General features: G+C 37.4%; 1 protein-coding gene across 1 annotated transcript in view; it reads left to right on the top strand.

The window, feature by feature from the left end:
• The window catches only part of mybpc1 (myosin binding protein C1), a 45882-nt gene that overhangs the window by 20306 nt on the left and 5681 nt on the right, over positions 1-19895 (top strand). Inside the window, 21 exon segments of the mRNA XM_052118730.1 lie at positions 95-146; positions 1517-1573; positions 2483-2491; positions 3646-3809; positions 4918-5050; positions 6503-6627; positions 7693-7798; positions 7902-8068; positions 8203-8368; positions 9284-9390; positions 10418-10554; positions 10786-10945; positions 11037-11141; positions 11386-11574; positions 13022-13156; positions 13249-13416; positions 15961-16049; positions 16146-16338; positions 16559-16698; positions 16924-17083; positions 19741-19877. Of these exon segments, the coding sequence (XP_051974690.1) occupies positions 95-146; positions 1517-1573; positions 2483-2491; positions 3646-3809; positions 4918-5050; positions 6503-6627; positions 7693-7798; positions 7902-8068; positions 8203-8368; positions 9284-9390; positions 10418-10554; positions 10786-10945; positions 11037-11141; positions 11386-11574; positions 13022-13156; positions 13249-13416; positions 15961-16049; positions 16146-16338; positions 16559-16698; positions 16924-17083; positions 19741-19877 (2699 nt within the window).

Consider the following 19895-nt stretch of genomic DNA (forward strand, 5'->3'; position numbering starts at 1 on the left):
TTTCTGTTTCAACACAACTACTTAATTGAAGACAGGGTATTCTCTCTTTCATTTTAGTCCCTTCATTCCTATTCCTCCTATTTCTGTTTTCTAGAAATTCCAGAGGTTTCTCAGAGCATTGATATTCGCTCAGCTTTCAAAAGAAGGTAAAGAAGGGCCGTATTTCCAGTAAAATGAACTTTTGTAAGAGAAATGGATGGAAAACTGCTCCAAAATCATCATTATACAACATTATATTTACTTATTATATATACAATTTATTACTTTTTACTTACTGTTATTATGGCATTTCTAAATTCTATATTTGTAAAAACAAATTAATTCATTAACTTTTTCAAACTTTATGTAATATAATAAAAAATTAGCACTTATTATATTATTCTCCGCGACCCTGTACACAGGATAAGCGGTTGACGATGGATGGATGGATGGATGGATGGATGGATGGATGGATTATATTATTCTTTATAAAACGCAATTAAATCCCACCTGATTTTGAAAATCATTAAATATTCATTGCCTGGATAAATGCTGCATAATAGTGACAAAAGTTTAAGATATTCTCTGTTATGGGGGGCCTGGGAAGCGGTAAAGATGCTGACTACCACCCTTGGAGTCGCGAGTTCGAATCCAGGGTGTGCTGAGTGACTCCAGCCAGGTCTCCTAAGCAACCAAATTAGCTCGGTTGGTAGGGAAGGTAGAGTCACATGGGATAACCTCCTCGTGGTTGCCATAATGAGGTTCGCTCTCGGTGGAGCACGTGGTGAGTTGTGCGTGGATGCCGCGGAGAATAGCGTGAAGCCTCCACACACGCTTTGTCTCTGTTGTAACAGCCTGAACAAGCCACGTCATAAAATGCAAAGATTGACGGTCTCAGAGGCGGAGGCAACTGAGATTCGTCCTCCGCTACCCGGATTGAGCTGAGTCACTATGCCACCACGAGGACTTAGAGCGCACTGGGAATTGGGCATTCCAAATTTGGGAGAAAACAGATATTCTCTGTTAATTTTTAATTGATTTAAACAGGACTTCTATACTAGCAATCCTCAACAAATCGATGTATATACATGCTTTGATGAAGAGCTGGATTAACTACCAAGATATTTACCTGTCAACCAAACAACAAACCAATCAAACCAATGTGTTCAAAAGTGTTCAAATCAGTTTAAAGGCCAACGCTTGCACTGGGAACATTCAACCCAACAATGTATCAGAAAGCAACGCAAACAATCCAGGTTCATACTGCTCTCCCAAAGTACCTGCACAGCAACATTGCAGCAACATTGGGTGAATCAGTCATGAGACCATTAGGATCAGAAATCGATTCGCCCAAAGCCAGTGCTGTTGCTCTTGGCCGCAAAGCGAAAGGTTTTTTTGTGTAGACCTCAATCCTGCATTGGTCTGGAACTAATACAGAGATTGCAGGCTTTTGCGTTGTTCTTTTTGCATTGTTTGAATCTGATGCTTGTGATTGTTTCTGATTAATTGTCCATTAATCTGCTCTTGTTAACAACAGCAGTGAAGGCCAAGACGATGCAGGCGAGCTTGACTTTAGTGCGCTTCTCAAACATAGGTGAGAACTCCAGTCTGGTCCCCAAGAGGCCAATTCTTTCTTGTTTTTTTTTTTCTTCTATCCATTTTGTCTTAAGCCTCGAAAGGTGTGTCTTTTTCTTTATTCTTTTACACTGTTGTTAAAATCCAACAGTATCTTTTTACACTCTTTAAATTCATATTTCTTCATATCATTCATGCATTCATTGTGGCATCACATACAAAAAACAAGTGTTCACTCTCCCTTAAACACACCATTAAAAATATTTAGTTATCCTAGACTGTAACAATTAAAAGATACCTGGGGCACCACACTTGTTTTGTCTGGTAACCTAAGAAATTAGCTTCATATGGCAACATCAGAAAATAACTGGTCAAAATGTTATTTATCATGACTGAATCAACCTGAAAACATTAGGTTACATGAAAGTCCTATTTAACACAATTCTAGGAACTAACACAAAAGAACTTTCTCCAAGAAAGAAAGTGTCTCCAAGAGCTCCAAAGTTTGTCTTCTAGTAACACCATCATAAAGGAATTATTAAATAAGTCACTTATACTGTACATTGAAGTTCCTTAAGTACACAATACAATATTTTAGGAACCCCAAATGATGCCTCAAGTGTCTTCTCACTTTTATAGTATGTGATGTGGACAACAAATAATGATTATTACAAATACATCAAACATTTTTTTGCCAACATAACAAATGACACACCGCAGTCTGAACTGAACATTTGTTATCATCTTTTACAACAACTTCGTTTTTGAGTTTTGGTTCTTTTTTTCCTCTTTATCTCTTGTGAGGTTTTTCTTTAGTGTTTCTTTAGTGCTCTTCTTAGGTATATAGTACACAGGTAAACCCCTGCATAACAGACCAAAAACTGGAACATTATTTTGGCTTGTCTCTTTTTCTTCCCCACATATTCAGAAACAGCAGGTTAGTACCGTAGGTAATTAAACCATTAGACCTTACCACTGGTAAGTATTATAATCCTGTAGTATTCCAAGCATGAACTGAATAGGAGCTGTAAGCAAGAGTGTTGGCCTACTGTAGTCTGGTAACACTTTATTTAAAGACAGCATTCATAAATGTTTCAGCAATGCTTAGAAATGATGGAAACAGCACAATTTTCCACTCATTTACGATCAGTTGGTGGACCATTACATGAAGCTGTGAAATAGTGTTATCGCTACTTTTGTGATCTTGATCTGATTTCAAGAAAACAAGAACCACACAACTGTGTTCTTAATACCTGCTTGAACCACTACAGACGTGAAACACACATTAAAAACATGTAAATAATAATGTTGCTCTTTCTATATCCAAGCATTCAGACATTCAGGGTAATGTCTGTTTAAGAAAGGTGCTGAATGACAAAAGCTGATTATGACTAATGTAACATCTCACACCCTGATCATGTGTAACAATTGTGTTATAACAACGCTATTCACTCCTTATAACACCTGACCTCTCACTAATAATAAATACAACAACTACTTGCCAAATGACTTCTGCAAAGAGATGGGTTTAGGAGTATATTCATGGTATTAGTATTTGTTTTGCATTGAACTTCCATTATGAACCCTGTTCATATGTTACAACATGATAACCTGAAGATAATATTTTCCCTTGTCACTGATAATATCCTTTCCATGCTTAAAGCAAAACAAATGTAGTAGCTTCTCACTAAATTCCAAGAAGATACGTTTTATAATATAAATACATTTATAACAAACCTGTATGTCCCCAACTATCCACCCTGTCATAAACACAGTGTGTCCCTTCCCTTATCATATGATCCTACCCGCCCTGTAGCAAAAAATTGGATGAGGAATTTCTCCCTGTAATATATTACCATTGACATACAAAGACACAGGCAGGTTTTTCAGCCCATCTCTTTGTTTGACATGTCTTGAGGAACTAGAAAGTAAGAAGATAAATGGAAGAAGCCATCAGGTTGTCATCAGCTTCATATATTTAAGCCAGTAAACATCCCTAGGTACTGCAGCAATCTGGTTCCTCACTACATGTTGAGAGAGCCCTAGCAATGACCTTTGACCTCACACTGTATTACTGCTCTGTGGTGTCAGGGAGCACAAGCAAGAAGAAACTCCCGAAGTGGATGTGTGGGAGATTTTGAAAAACGCTCGACCAGATGAATATGAGAAGATTGCTTTTATGTATGGCATTACGGATCTCAGAGGCCTGCTGAAAAGACTCAAGAAAACCAAAAAGGAAGAGAAGAAGAGTGAAGGTGCTTCTTAAATCTCAATTAGATGTGATATTGTATGATAATGTACCATCATTTAAAGAAACATTTAACACAAAAATGAAAAATGTTCCATTATTTACTCAGCCTCATGTCATTTCAAGCCTGTATGCTGTTATTTTGTTACATTTTTAAAGAATCATTGTGCAGCTCTTGCCATGTCAAGCTCCAAAAAGGACAAAAAACCAACCAAAAAGCACAACTTGTGTTATATTCCACATATTCTGAAGCCTTACAATAGCTTTGTGTAAGAAAAAGACGGGAAGGTGAAGTTTATTAATAAATAATGACTGTTCTTCAAGCGATTAAATGTGTTTAGAACAGTGTTGGGTTGGTTACTAAATAAGTAATCCACTACAAATGACTACATCTCTCAAATCATAATCAGATTACTTTAGTGATAACTTCATTGGAAAAATAATCACATTACTAATTACTTTACTTTTAAGTAACTTTTTTTAAACACAACTTTTTTTATTCTCTGCTCAACAAATTCAAAATAATGTCTATTTTCTCCATGTTGATTGTCGCACAATTTGTATCTTTCACAGAAAGGCAAACAGATGTACATATGAACAAATTAATTCAAATTTTAATTGTATTACACATTAGAAATATTTGTAAATCAAGTAAAGTATTTAAAAGTAATTACTTACATTGAAATTCCATAACTGTAATCTGATTACAAGAATTTAAAATATAATGTGTTACACTACTTTTTGGTGCCTAAAAGTAATTATAGATTACAGTAACTAAATACTTTGTAATCCGATGACACCCAACACTGGAATGTATCTGACGAATCATATGGAAAACTTTTATGGTGCTCTTTGTCTTTTCTGGAGCTTGACCACCCCTGGTCACTACAAATTGCTAGTGTGTGGTAAGAGAAAAAGTAAATAATGACTTCTGTGTGATTTCTGGGTGAATTATTCTGTTAAATTCAAATATTCTGCCTTTTTGTAATTTATAAAAAATCCTAAACACTAACAAAGTTTAGACTGTAAAATGAGAATGTCTATTGCACTTGATTCAGTACTAATCTGATTCATTTGAATCACTTTTACTCATCTGCATTAACTTTACTCTGCAGCATTTGCTAAGAGATTGGAACCTGCATATCAGGTGGACAAAGGTGGGAAGATTCGGTTAGTGGTGGACCTCGCTGACCCGACTGTGGAGTTAAAATGGTACAAGAATGGACAAGAGATCCGTCCTACCCCAAAGTATGTCACTTCCTGTTCTTATATGCTATTTTACAGAACTACATTTCGACACATAAACAGACACACGTTTGCTCATACCAGAATTACCATCAATAAGCACACCCCATATGTTATTCTATTATGTGCAGCAACGCTACACATACATGTGAACCATCATCATTTCATTCCAGACAAATGCGTGACATTCCTTAAACATGAATTCCATTAATTCCAGAAATGTTTTAAGGATGCTTTGTATTTGAAGGCCAATATGAAGCTCTTGAGCTACATTTTTAAATGTAGTGTACAATGACAATAATGGTTCTTTGTAATTAACAACAGGAAAATGGCACCACCGCCCTCACAGGACTTTAATAAAGCTGTGACAGCTGCCTATGTGATTTTTTAACAGTAAACTCTTCAGTAAAATATCTCTTATGATCTACAGAAGCATTTTTATAGTATAAAACCTTCATCGTCCATTAAAATTAATATTATAAAATTACAAATAATATTGAGTCAAAAATTGGTGTAATGTTATTTAAATGCATTATTAATACACACACAGTATATACTGTGTATATATATATATATAGCTAGATAGATAGATAGATAGATAGATAGATAGATAGATAGATAGATAGATAGATAGATAGATAGATAGATAGATATTAGTATTGCTGTTGCTTATTAAATAATGAATAATTGTAGGGGACAATGATGCAGAGCTATAAGAACTGATTTTCTTTTTTAAAACTATATTGTCTATTTTCTATTAAAAATGTTAAGTTCTTATTCAAAGCATCTAAATTAAAGCCATTTGGGTGGTCAGTGCAGTTTTCTGGTTGCTTATGATGATTAATAATGTCTGCAATTTCCTTGTTTTTTGGAGGTTTCTCTCTCTCTCTCTCTCTCTCTCTCTCTCTAACAATAACACTAACAGCTCTTTTAGCCCTTGTTTGATCTAGGCATGATGTCTATCTATCTTTTCTGTCTGTTATGCAATGGTGATTCCACCTCTCTGCCATAACATCCACTTCCACCTCCTTCATCCTGTGCTCCGACTCTGTTCTGACTCCTCTGTTCACCATACAGTAATAGGAAGTAAGTCAGCCCACCATCAGGACTGTAAGTCTGTATATCTGAACCAAAGGAGTGACTTCTCTCCTCCTGTGAAAAAACTGACTGCTTATGTTTGTGTATTCGAATTTATGCATGCTGGGGTTTGTAGTCTGTAGGAACTGTTTGGGTGGTTTTATGTGATCTGTATGTGTTAAATTGACAAATTTAAGTGGATTCCACTATTTCTGTCAATATACAGTATAACTGATTATATTAGAAGTCATTTTAACTTCACTATCCAAAACAAGGGTACCACACCACCCCAGTGACGGCTTTGTACCTCTTTATTCGAGAGTGTAAGATCTAACTCTGGGACGTTAAATTTGACTAACTACTGAATTCACTGTGCAGGTATATCTTTGAACACAAAGGCACTCAGAGGATAATGGTTATTAACAACTGTCAGACAAATGATGATGCTGCATATTCAGTTTCAGCAGGGGATGAGAAATGCACCTCTGAACTGTTTGTCAAAGGTATGTCTACCCCAACCAGCCCATAAAGAGAAAGTTCACCCAAAAATGAAAATTGTTACAATTTACTCACACTCATGTTCCAAACATGTATGACTGACTTTCTTCTGTGGAACACAAAAGGAGATGTTAGGCAGAATGTTAGCCTCAGTCACCATTTACTTTCATTGTATGGAAAAAAGATAAAAGTGAATGGTGACTGAGGCTGTCAGTTCCTAACATTCTGCCAAAGTTCTCCTTTGGTGTTCCAGAGAAGAAAGTAACACAAGTTCGGAATAACATGAGGATCAGTGAGAGGATTAAAGGGAAAGTTAGCCCTAAACTGAAAATTCTCTCATCATTTGCTCACCCTCATACCATCCCAGATGTGTATGACTTTCTTTCTTCTGCAGAACACAAACAAAGATTTTTAGAATAATATTTCAGCTCTGCTGGTCCATACAATGCAAGTGAATGGTGACCAGACTCCAGTGGTTTAATCCATGTCTTCTGAAGTGATATGATAGGTGTGGGTGAGAAACAGATCTATATTTAAGTCCTATTTTACTTTCACATTCACATTCCTTCACATTTTGAAAGTGAAAGTGGAGATTTATTGAATTTTTTTAATTAAATATGTATCTGTTTTTCATCCCTTCTGAAGACATGGATTTAACCACTGGAGACTTATGGATTAATTTTATGCTGCCTAAATGTGCTTTTTGGAGTTTTGCAGTTTAAAGTTTTGGTCACCATTCAGTTGCTTTGTATGAACCTACAGAGCTTAAATGTTCATTGTGTGTGCTCAGCAGAGGAAAGAAAGTCATATATATCTGGTATGGCATGAGGGTGGGTAAATGATGAGAGAATTTGTATTTTTGTGTAAACTATACCTTTAATATGAAAAGTTTGCAGAAATTTGGTATCAGTTATCTCACAGGTGTTCTCTTGTACTAGAATAACAATGAATTTACAACAGGTAAATACAAGAAAATACAAAAATAATTAGCACAAAAATGGCTAAACTTATGTTATGTAGCAGTCCCTGTTTAATGATGTAATCATAGTTTCTCTCTGGGTCATCTGCAGAACTGCCTGTGAACATAGTGAAGCAGCTGGAGCCAGTGAAAACTACAGTGAATGAGAGAATTGAACTGGAGTGTGAGGTGTCAGAGGAAGGGGCAAAGATCAAATGGTAAGTGGTTATTTTGAAGTGTTTTAGCAAAATGCCTCACTACACCCCTCACAGACCAGTAAGAAACATTTGACCCTGTCTTTTTGGTGTTTGTCCAATCCAGGATGAAGAACGGAGTGGAGGTCCCCACAGGTGTGCGATCACGGTACCGTGTGAAATCCGAGGGAACCAAGCACTGGCTGATAATTGAGGACGCTTCAAAAGATGACACCGGCACATACTCCCTGATGGCCACCGGGGGCACCTCTCAAGCTCACGTTCAAGTTGACTGTATGCTATATTTTTTTAAGTGCCTCCCAATTATGTTTTTTTCATTTCTTCCCAGCTCTCTTGTTTATTTCTTTTAAGCCCTTTTCTCTTGTTTCCCATCCTGTTATGTTGTCTCTTACTGTCTGGCGATTCAGTGAAGCCTCTAAAGATTCTGCAGGATCTACAGAGCATGACAGTTTTGTTGGGTCAGCCACTCAAGTTGTCCTGTGACATTTACCCTGGGAATGTCCCAGGTCGCTGGTACAGGAACGGCCAGCTGATCCAGCCTAACGACCACATCAACATTTTGCATAGAGCCAAGTATGCCCACTCAGCCAGCTTACCACCAAAAACCCTCATGTATTGTACACCTGTTCATCTAATATTAAACCACAATAAATCACAATCACACCAGCTCATGGGCTCAATGCATAAATGTTTTATAAATATGTGCATCACAAATGTTTTCACTGCCACAATCTCTCTGTACCATCTTGGACTATATGCACTAATAGAAAAGTTTGTGCTTACAAGGTTGTTAATCGCAAATATGACGTGATGTGTGTGATTTTAGTCGAAAAGCACCGACCTCTTTTTCACATACTAGCATAGGCAGATAGCTTTTTAGCACCAATGCAACAAAATGATGAGCAAAGCCACGCTGTAGGTGTGTAATTAATAATTGTAATTAAATTACCAATTTAGCTACCAATTTTTTCATTCTTGTGGGACCACATATAATGGTTGGGGGGTGTTCTGCATATCGTGGCGCCGTTTTGTGGTCCGTTCTGCATTACGTGGCGGATCGTTGTAACTTATTGCGGCCCATCGGGAACATTACGTGGCCGAAACACCGGCCCGCTCAGTTCTCCCGATAGTCAGTGCCCTGATTGGCCCAAAAGTGTGTTGGCCCACCGGGTATTCCAGATTACAGTCCAGCCCTGGTTTAATCATTATCCTTCACTAACAGTACAAAAGATGCATTCAAACTTAACTTCACAGTCAAAATCCTCAAGTAATACTGAATTATTACCACTTACAATTATTGATTCTTAAATCAACATGTCCCCAACTCAGAAAGTCAGGGCTCGATGTTTCCCACTTATAATTACGGTGACTCTGTGCGCTTAACGCACGTATGCAAAAACGATCATTCCAACATGATTTGAATGCACCGTAAGCCCCATCACACACTATTTCTCCTTTTCATTTGTGTTTTATTTTTGACTTACGCAGGAGTCACAGCCTTGACATTGAGAGCTCTACCGTTCATGACGCTGGTGACTACACCTTTGTTCCAGAGGGATACTCGCAGACACTGAGTGCCAAAGTGCATGTCATAGGTACCAGAAATCAGTCTTACTCTACCACATTGCTGTGATAGCTTAGGGACCTACTTTTAATAGTGTTAAAAGTCCCAGAAAAGCATACATAAAGCATTAAACAGGAATACATTATTAAGGTAACCTCAATAAAAGGTTAAAAGATTAGTTCACCCAAACATTCTCTCATTATGTGCTCACCCTCATGTCATCCCAGATGTGTATGACTTTCTTTCATCTCAGTTCTGTAGGTCCTCACAATACAAGTGAATGGTATGAACATTTTAAAGCTTCATATCCCTCCAGTGGTTAAATTGATATATTCAGAAGTGATTTGATAGGTGTGGGTGAAAAACAAATCAATATTTAAGTATTTTTTACTATAAATTTTCCTCCTTGCCCAGTAGGTTGCAATATGCATGAAGAATGTAAATTGCAAAAACAAAAGAATTTGACAGTGGTGATTTATAGTAAAGAAGGACTTAAATATGTATCTTTTTCACAACCACACCTATCATATCAGTTCTGAAGACATGGATTTAACCACTGGAGTCATATGGATTACTTTTATGCTGCCTTTATGTGATTTTTGGAACTTCAGAATTTTGGAACCCATTAATTTGTATTGTGAGGACAAACAGAGCTGAGATAGTCATCTAAAAATATTTGTTTGTGTTCAGCAGATGAGAGAAATGTATACACATCTGGGATGGTATGAGGGTGAGAAATGATGAGAGAATTTTTATTTTTGGGTGAACTGTCCCTTTAAGAAGCTAAAGTTCAGCTAAATGGTGCATTGTCCCTACCACGTTAAAATATAGCATTTAAATGTAATGTACGGTAAAAAACTGTATGTCGCAAATGACAAATAATTTTTAATGGATTTGCCAAATTTGTAAATGCATTAATATGGTACTATATACATTTAATTATAGACCAGGCAACAATTTTATACAACATATAAAAGGTGATCCTCCAAGTTCTATATTATTCATTAATGATAGCTAACTCTGACACTGAAGGAATAACATTTTTATCAACTCTGCAGATCCTCCCAAGGTGCATTTAGAGGCACTTAATGTCCAGGACAACACTGTGACCATTGTAGCTGGAAACAAACTCCGTTTGGAGATCCCCATCAGTGGAGAACCAGCACCCAGAGTGGTTTGGATGAAGGGAGAAAGGGTGAGTGGAGAGAAAAAGTAGAAAATAATAGAAGTTATAAGGCAGTCACAGTCTGTTGACAGCTATTTGCTTCAACGGAAGGTCATTGATGCAGATCAATTATTAGTAGTGTTTGCTAAGACACATGCAATTTTCTTTAGAAAATGTAATATGGGTAATCAAGTTACTTGTTGCATATTCAAATTTCAAAAAATTATACCTGAACAAAACTAAGTTCATGGGTTGTTTCAGGTCATTCTAGACACAGGCAATCGAGTTCGGGCTGAGACATTTGCAGACCACACCTGCCTCACTATTGATGTCACAGAAAGAGAAGACACTGGTAACTATAAGATCGTCCTTCAGAATGAGGCAGGAGAGGATACAGCCAGTATTAAACTCAAAGTTGTGGGTAAGACATTCTCCAATGAGAGATCATCACCTGTAATGTTGGTTTGACAGGTGACATGTAAATCTTATCATTATAATTTGTTTTCTTCTAGATATACCAGATCCCCCCGAATCTCCTCTAGTTCCTAATGTGGGCGGGGACTGGTGCACTATGACATGGGAGCCTCCACGTTATGATGGTGGTTCCCCCATTCTTGGTAAATTGACTTCATGTGCATAAAAATAGACCTCATGTGTTCTATGGAAGCTTATATTTTTAAGTTAATCAAATGATGTGTAGACAAACGTTTTTGAATTTTACTTTAATCTCACTGCATATCTCCCACTGATCAGTGCTGGGTGTAATCTGATTACAAAGTAATACATTTCTGTAATCTAATTACCTGGGGGGGGGGGGGGGGTAATGTAATGCATTACATAACATTTGTTGATATTTCTCAGGATACTTCATTGAGCGAAAGAAAAAACAGAGCTCACGGTGGATGAGGCTGAATTTTGATCTTTGTAAAGAGACCACATTTGAGCCCAAAAAGATGATTGAAGGTGTTCCCTATGAGGTGCGAATCTTCGCTGTTAATGCCATCGGCGTCTCCAAACCCAGTGAACCCTCCAAACCTTTCATTCCCCTGGGTGAGTATACTAACAGATCATCTATACTACCAGGGCTCCAGAGAAGAGTCAATGGGATTTTGTGTGTCTTTAAATAAGTTATGTCATGAGCATTGTCGCTATGATGTAAAATAACACGCAGCTTGATAATTTAAGTGAGACAAAGACATGTTCCATTTCAGGCATGTAGGCAACAGGTGTTGCTGGGCTCACATCAGTATCCAAAACATTCGGACTGTGACCTCCACAGGACAGGCCTGAGATTTAGGAGATACTGAGTATGTCTTTATAATGGCTGCCAGATCATCTGGGGATTAGAGTGTTACGCGATTAGGTAGACTCTCTGCCTCAGTCACAGCTTAGACACGTTGAGTAACGCTAGAATAGAAGAGTCTAGTCTTATAAGAGCTCTTGAAATTGATGACATACCAGGGTGATAAAGAAGGGATCTACTCTCACGTGTGACTGTGGGTGTATGTGGATGCACATAGCCGTCATTTCAAAGGTTTAAATGTTTAAACTTAATCTTTCACTCAACTTGGCTGAACTTGATTCAAAAGTGGACAGTGGTTCCACATGTTTGAAATGAGTTTGCTTAACTTAAAATATATTACTATATAATCTCAACACAAGTACACTGTGTAAAAAGAACCAAGTTGAATTGGTTAAACCCAACAAAATTAGATGTGTCAATGTAACTAAAATAAATCTCTTTTATTTATTTTTGTACTAACTAGTAAAAGTCAATGTTAGCATGCTAAATACATGCTGTTGGAAGCACCACCGAATGTAGTTCAGTAATTATACTATGTTAGCACAGCATTTGCTGAACGACAAGCAATTAAAGTCATGTGTGACATTTACCTGTCCTCATCATTAGCTCAAGCTCCACTCTTCACCATAATGGTAACCCCAAAAATCTGACATAACTGAAACTCTTCTAAATCTCAACATAACAAAACATTAAACAATATACAGTATATCCTCCAATAAACTTATCTTGCAAAAAACACATAAAACAACACTTCATTTTAACATTTACTCTCCCTATCGTGTCAAATGCAAAGCATGGTGAGAAATTGAAATCCCCTGCCGAGTTTAATCAATGCTACATTAACCCCACAAAAAGTATTCATGTAGTCCCTGCTCAAATGGATCAAGTACACTTCCATTTAACCAACTGAAATGGATAGAACACAATGAAATCAAGTTGTAATGAAATGTTCAAGAGTTGTGTTGCTTTAGTTAGCAAGCAAAAATTGAACGTTTAATAAAACAAATTATTAGTAAACATTAATATTTAAATTAACCATGAATTATAACTGCTGTAAAAGTATTGTTCATTGTTATTTCATGTTAATTAGTGTACTTAACAAATTTGAATGAATACAACCTAATTATAAAGTGTTAAATATGTATATAACAGAAAATATAAAATATATAATAACAAGATTCTTTAACTCAATAGCTGTGACCAGTGAGCCCACAATGTTGGTGGTGGATGATGTCACAGATACTACAGTAACTATGAAGTGGAGGCCTCCAGACACCATTGGTGCAGCAGGACTTGATGGATACCAAGTTGAATACTGCATTGAAGGAAGTAAGACTATATATACTGTATATATTCATTATAAAAATATATATGTGAAAAAGCTTTATACTGATTTTTTAAGTGTTAATTCAATCTCATAGCTGATGAGTGGATACTGGCTAATAAAGAGCTGACAGAAAAAACAAAGTACACCATAACTGGTCTGCCATCAGCGGAGAAGATCTTAGTGCGTGTTAAGGCCATAAATGCTGCTGGAGCCAGTTCACCTCGTACTACACAACACTCAATACTGGTGAAAGAAGTCATTGGTAAGATCCACCTGCCACTTTAATTTTTCTATTCCCATGAAATCAATATTGGCGTTTTGTGGTTTTTAGTCCATGTCTATTAGCTTTAAAGCCATCTATTTGCAGAGAGTCACATGGCGCCAATCGAGGTGTGGAAGTGTGAAAGGCGAGCTTTGCACACTTTTGTAGATTTAATACTTGTCGTGTCATAATTCAGTGAGATTGGATACACACGGTTTCATAACTGTGCTATTCAAAATCCTCGGGCTCTGGAGACATTAAAAGACACTTACGTGCTCAAGCTAAAGCCCCTGAACAACAGGACGATATGGTGGAAGTGATCCAGCGTCAACTGTCAAACATGACGGCAATGGTCATTGCTAACTTGTAATACATCGATCAATCACTGCCACGGAGATGAAATTCACTGAGTTGGTTACAATTATGGGGGACGTCGAGATACAGATAGATTATCTGGAGTCATCGGAGAGGGAATTAGCTGGTAACCCGCTAGCAACCAAGGTGGACTTGGAGTGTGTTAGGGAAAAGTAGGAAGACCTTGAGAATTGTAATCGGCGAAACAATGCCCGAATTTTTGGAATTCCTAAACGAGCTCTTCCCGAGTCTGCTCGACATAACAGGCCATAAGCTGGAAATCGAGCGAGCTCACAGAGTTCCGGCTCGGAGATCCACTGAGGAAACTGGCCCCGATCAATACAGCCCAAATTTCTGAGATCATCCAATAAAGATCTTGTGTTACACGAGGCGAGGAGTAAAGGAAGGACCACAGCATTTTCTTGTTCCCAGGCTTTGTGAATTTGACAAGAGAGAAACGTGATCAATTCAAGGAATGCAAGAAACTCTTACATCAACGGAAGGTCACTTTTGCCCTGATGTTCCCGGCCAAATTGAGATTAGATACTAAGGATGGCCATAAACTATTTACATGCCCACAGCACGTAGTCAATGAAGTGAGTAAGTCCTTGTGTGAATATCTTGATGCCTGACTCGCTAAAAATTCACTTGACTGTCCGAGGAAACTGAGCGTCTATTTTGTTTCTTTTTGTGTTGTTCCGCCTAGTGGCTGGAGTTGTTTTGTGGAATAACACTCCTTCGGGACAGTTTGTGGATGAATCGGCACATTCTTTGTGCTTATGCCTCCTATTGGATGGAGTTTGTTTTAAAGATTATTTTCTGTTGTGTAATTCATAAAAAAATCCAAAGCACAAGAACTCGTGGAGTTGGAAGGGAATATTAAAAGTGCCAAGGCAGAGCTGAAGTGGAGAATGTCATCTGATAGCCTCAGAGAATTGATCCATATAACACACAGATATAATACTATTTTGTCGCGGAAGATGGAGTTTTAGCTTTTTGGGGAAAGAAAGTCGTACTTTGATTCGGTGGACAAAGTAAGGAAGCTTTTGGCAAGATATATATAAAGTAGAGAGAGTGTTTTTATACCATTCTCTCAGTGGAAAAAGGACAAAGATCCAAGCGAGTATAAGAGTTACCATCCAATTTCCCTGATCCAGCTAGATGTTAAAATATTGTCAAAAATGTTGGCTAATAGATTAAGTAAAGTTATGACATCTCTTATACATATAGATCAGGTGGGGTTTATTCAGACCGTAGCTCTTCTTATAACATTAGGCATTTCATTAATATCATGTTGTCAGTGGCAAATGATCAGACTCTGGTTGCTGCCATGTCAGATGACCTGAAAAGGCATTTGATATGGTAGAATGGGATTCTCTTTTTAAGATTTTGGAAATGTACGGGTTTGAGAATACGTTTATTGGATGGATTAAGTTACTTTATAGACACCCGGTAGCGGCCGTACAAACAAATTGATTAATTTCTGATTATTTTACTCTGGATAGGGGCACCGGCAGGGTTGCGCTCTTTCCCCATAATTGTTCTGTCTTGCCCTAGAACCATTAGGAGCCACAATAAGAAAGGAAGGTGACTTTCCAGGGGTGGTGGAGGGAAGTATTGTGCATAAGCTTTTGCTTTACGCAGATTATATTTTATTATATGTCTCCGACCCCACTAGATCTATATATATTGATAAACATTGATTCCATGTTTAAAAAAAGACAAAAAAAAGCCATCTATGTGCTAGTGTAGCAGACATACATGTTTAAAATTAACTGTCTTCCTCTTTGGGGAAAATGGACCAAAAATACTGATGACTCATCTTGTACTACACAGATTTTTGTCTAATCAAATGCTCTCTAGAATGAGAATGTCCCTCCCACGAATACCATCTACAACTGACTAGCAAGTAGCCAATCATGGTTCATGGCTGTGATGTAACTATTTAAAAAGAAATGTGGGGAAAGCCCTTAGGAATGGGAAATATGTCAATACAGGACAGAAACCTGCTCATGAAATGATTTCATGGGGTTTAAAAAACACGTTTAAATAATGGAGTTAATGTGAACTTTGCATTGCTGATGAACACATACCTGATCATTTAGGACAAAATCAGAGTAATCTGTCTTGTGTTTGGTCTTAAAGCGGCAGTTTTGGTTGTAAAAATGCTCTCTTATTTGTGTTTCACAGAGCCTCCTAAGATACGCATACCTCGACATTTAAAGCAGACGTACGTTAGAAAAGTTGACGAAGTTGTAAACCTTGTTGTGCCATTTATGGTGAGCCCATAGATCATGAAAACAACTCCAAATTGATACAGTTATTCTATTGATCACAACTCAAATACTCAAAAAAACATTTTGTTTTCTTTTTAGGGAAAACCAAGACCAAAGGTCACCTGGTTGAAAGAGGGTCAGCCTATTGACCAAACCATCAGCATTCGCAACTCGGAGTGCGACAGTATCATCTTCATTCGCAAAGCAGAGCGAAAGCATTCTGGGAAATATGAACTGACTGTACAGGTGGAGAATCACGTCGACACAGCCATGTTGGACATACAGATAGTTGGTTAGTTCACAAATCTGCCATCGATTAAATGATGAGTCAGGCACCTGAAAGCACATTCCCTTTCATGATGAAGATTGTAGTAATGTTTTTGTTTACTATTCAAATTTCAATTAATATTATTCTGATGACACATCAGAGAATTTTGTTCTAGTTTGCTGATGTTTACGTGACAGCAGTGTTGAGCACTTTTTGACCATCTCTCTTGTTTCATCTGCACCAGACCTTCCAGGCCCACCACAGGCTGTAAAGATCGAAGAGGTCTGGGGCAATAACGTAGCATTGGACTGGAGCCCGCCGAAGGACAATGGCAATGCAACCATAACAGGCTACACCATCCAGAAAGCTGACAAAAAGACTATGGTCTGAAGATCATCTCTGTTGTCTCTTGACTGTACTTCTCTGATATTTATATTTAACATTGGAATTTGACATACAATGATCTTCACAACGTTTTAATGGAAAACTTTTAATATATTCGCAAAATGCCTAACTATATTATGCATGGTAATATACACAGTTTATAATCTTTCATGTTTGAAGTATAGAAAGCAAAAAGATTTACTGACTAGCATGTGTGTGGCACAGGAGTGGTACACATGTGTGGAGCATTACCATCGCACCTGCATCACAATCTCAGATCTGGTGGTGGGTAATGAGTATTACTTCAGGATCTATTCAGAGAACATGGTGGGCTTGAGTGAAAGTGCCACTGCCACTAAAGACAGTGCTCTCATCGTAAAGGAAGGTAAGGCTCAGCTCTGCTCCACTGCTTTTAATGCATTGTTTGTTTAATTTGTAACTTAACTACTGGCTTAAAGTGACAGTTCAACCAACAATAAAAATTCTGTCATCATTTACGCACCCTCATGTTGTTCCAAAGCCATATAACTGTCTTTCTTCTGTGGATCACAATAAGAAATGTTAGGCAGCATGTTAGCCACAGTCACCATTCACTTTCAGTGCAAGAAATTCATACAATGTAAGAGTGAGTAAATGATGACAGAATTTTCGTTTTTGTGAACTATCCCTTTAAATTAATTTGGGTTTTCAAAGGGTAGTTTTATAAAAAAAAATAAAAATAAAGAAAATTAAAGGTGCACGCATTAAAAGTTTGCCATATTGAAACATTTGTATATAATCATGATGGCTCACATGACTCACATGACAGTCATATCAGTAACAAATAAAAGCTGTTTTATTCAACATGGAGGGGGCTCCTCATGGGGGCAGCCATGTTAGCATCACATGACCAGCTATATACCACTGGCTTAATCTCAGTAACCACCCTGTTATTTGGATACTTTCACTGATGTATAAAATGAATCATGTCTGACTAGTGATTTTCTACAATTGCAGCTTTTATTGAAAACTATTGCATTTGACTGATGCTGTAGCCATGCCCCTAGTTGTCAGTGTAATTCCAAAACAACATGAACAAAAAAACTTATTTGATTGCACCTTTAAACCAGCAAATTTGCTTTTAAGTAGTAATATAGGACTGGCTGAAGTGAAATTGATCTTCATTGCAGAGGCATTCACAACTTTGGAACCTAAGGGCTGATGCAAGAATTATTACTAATCAGTGTTGTGTCTTGTATTTCTTTTAACACTAATTTTGTCTGGATTTTAGGGGATTTAAATCTTATTCTGTCCTCATTTACCTGCAGGGCATTTGAGAGTTGTGTCGCAAGGTTAAACTTGAGATTAAGGCTGCATCCCAATTTGCACACTTACAATATGCACTAAAAGGATGTTCTTCACTAGTGATAGGAATGTACATCATTTTGAGTATTTAACAAGACAGTATGCCAGTATTAGAACATGCCTTTCATTGTGTCAATGCATCCTGATGCCACAGTCCCTGTTGCATTTCCATATAAGTGCAATTATCTACTGTAGCTACAATAATTTTCATAAAATGTATTACTTTACTTATGGGAGTATAATTCGTTCAAAAAATTTTACAACAATTGTCTATAAAAAGTCAAGTGAACCATCACAAATTCCTTTTTCATCATATAAAGGGTTGAGGGGAATATAATCTAAAACGCATGCAGAAAAAATGCACACTTCCAAAACCATCAGAAATATAAGACCATCTGGAAAACTTTTATATAATATTTTCAACATTGTATGATTTGGGATGCACTATCCCAATCATGCTTAATATTTAGGACAGAAAATATGTATATTGGTACGCAGGGCTACTTTGCATCAGATATAAGACCCAACGAAATACACCTGAACCGTCAAAGTTTTGGTGTTGGAGCAGGACTGAATTTTGTATGAAAGGAGCTTCAATAGCTTTAATTCAATGTTAAAGGTGTTATCTGCAATATGTTAGTTTAAGCAGCTTAAGCAAGACTGCAGTATAATGACTCTCCCTTCTACATCTAAATTGACTCTGTCTGTATGCTACAAACACCTGGATTTGCCTATAAGACATAACTTTATGTGGTGACAGTGACCGGTTCTTCATAATTGCAGATTATATCTTTAACAGGGGCTATATTACAGAATATTCTTTCTTAATGGGATAGTTCACCCAAAAATGAAAATTCTCATAATTTACCCTCATGGCATCCCATATTTGTAAGACTTTCTTTCTTCTGCTCAAGTCAAGTCCTGTCAAGTGGTTGACTTGCTGCACTTGCAGAACACAAACAAAGATTTTTAGAAGAATATCTCAGCTTTGTAGGTCCATACAATGCAAATGAATGATGCCCAGACATTTAAAGGTCCAAAAAGCATATAAAGGCAGCAAAAAAAGAGTCATCCATATGACTCCAGTGGTTAAATCCATATTTTAAGAAGTGATATGATATGTGTAAGTGAGAAACAGATACATGTGTAAGTGAGACATTTTTAAGCTTTTTTGGCTATAAATCATCACTTTCACTTCTTTTGTTTTTGGTGTTTCACATTCTTAGCGCATTTTGCATCTACTGGGCAGGGAGGAACATTTACAGTAGTAAAAGGACCAAAATATGTATCTATTTCTCACCCACACCTATCAAATTGCTTCTGAAGACATGGATTAAACCACTGGAGTGGTATGGATTTTATTTTTGGCTGCTTTATGGAGCTTCACATTTTGGTAAAAACTCACTTGCAATGTATGGACCTACAGAGTAGAGATGTACATTTTGAGATCCTGAAATCACTATGGTTACTCAACAGATAAGATAGGATTGTAGGATTGTTAGGCTGTTTCTGTAATACAGCCCATTCGGTGTGAGTCAAGCTTCACCAATGCTGATGAGAAATGTTGTTTCTTCCTCATCACATAAGGGATATTTCCCCATGATACAGCTTTCGGCTTGTATCATGCACAGTCCCACTCTCCCCACCCCTTCCCCTCTCACTCTTCCTCCTCCTCCTTTTCCTCTCATTCTCGATCAGGCTTGCACCTGAAGAACCCTGAATACAATGACCGTGACTTCTCAGAGCCACCCAGTTTCACTCAGCCACTCATCAACACCTCTGCCATCGCTGGGTACAATGCCACCCTCAACTGCAGCGTGCGTGCCAACCCTAGGGTAGGTGATTCACCAAAT

This window comes from Xyrauchen texanus, chromosome 45 (assembly GCF_025860055.1).
Source record: "Xyrauchen texanus isolate HMW12.3.18 chromosome 45, RBS_HiC_50CHRs, whole genome shotgun sequence".
NCBI lineage: Eukaryota > Metazoa > Chordata > Actinopteri > Cypriniformes > Catostomidae > Xyrauchen > Xyrauchen texanus.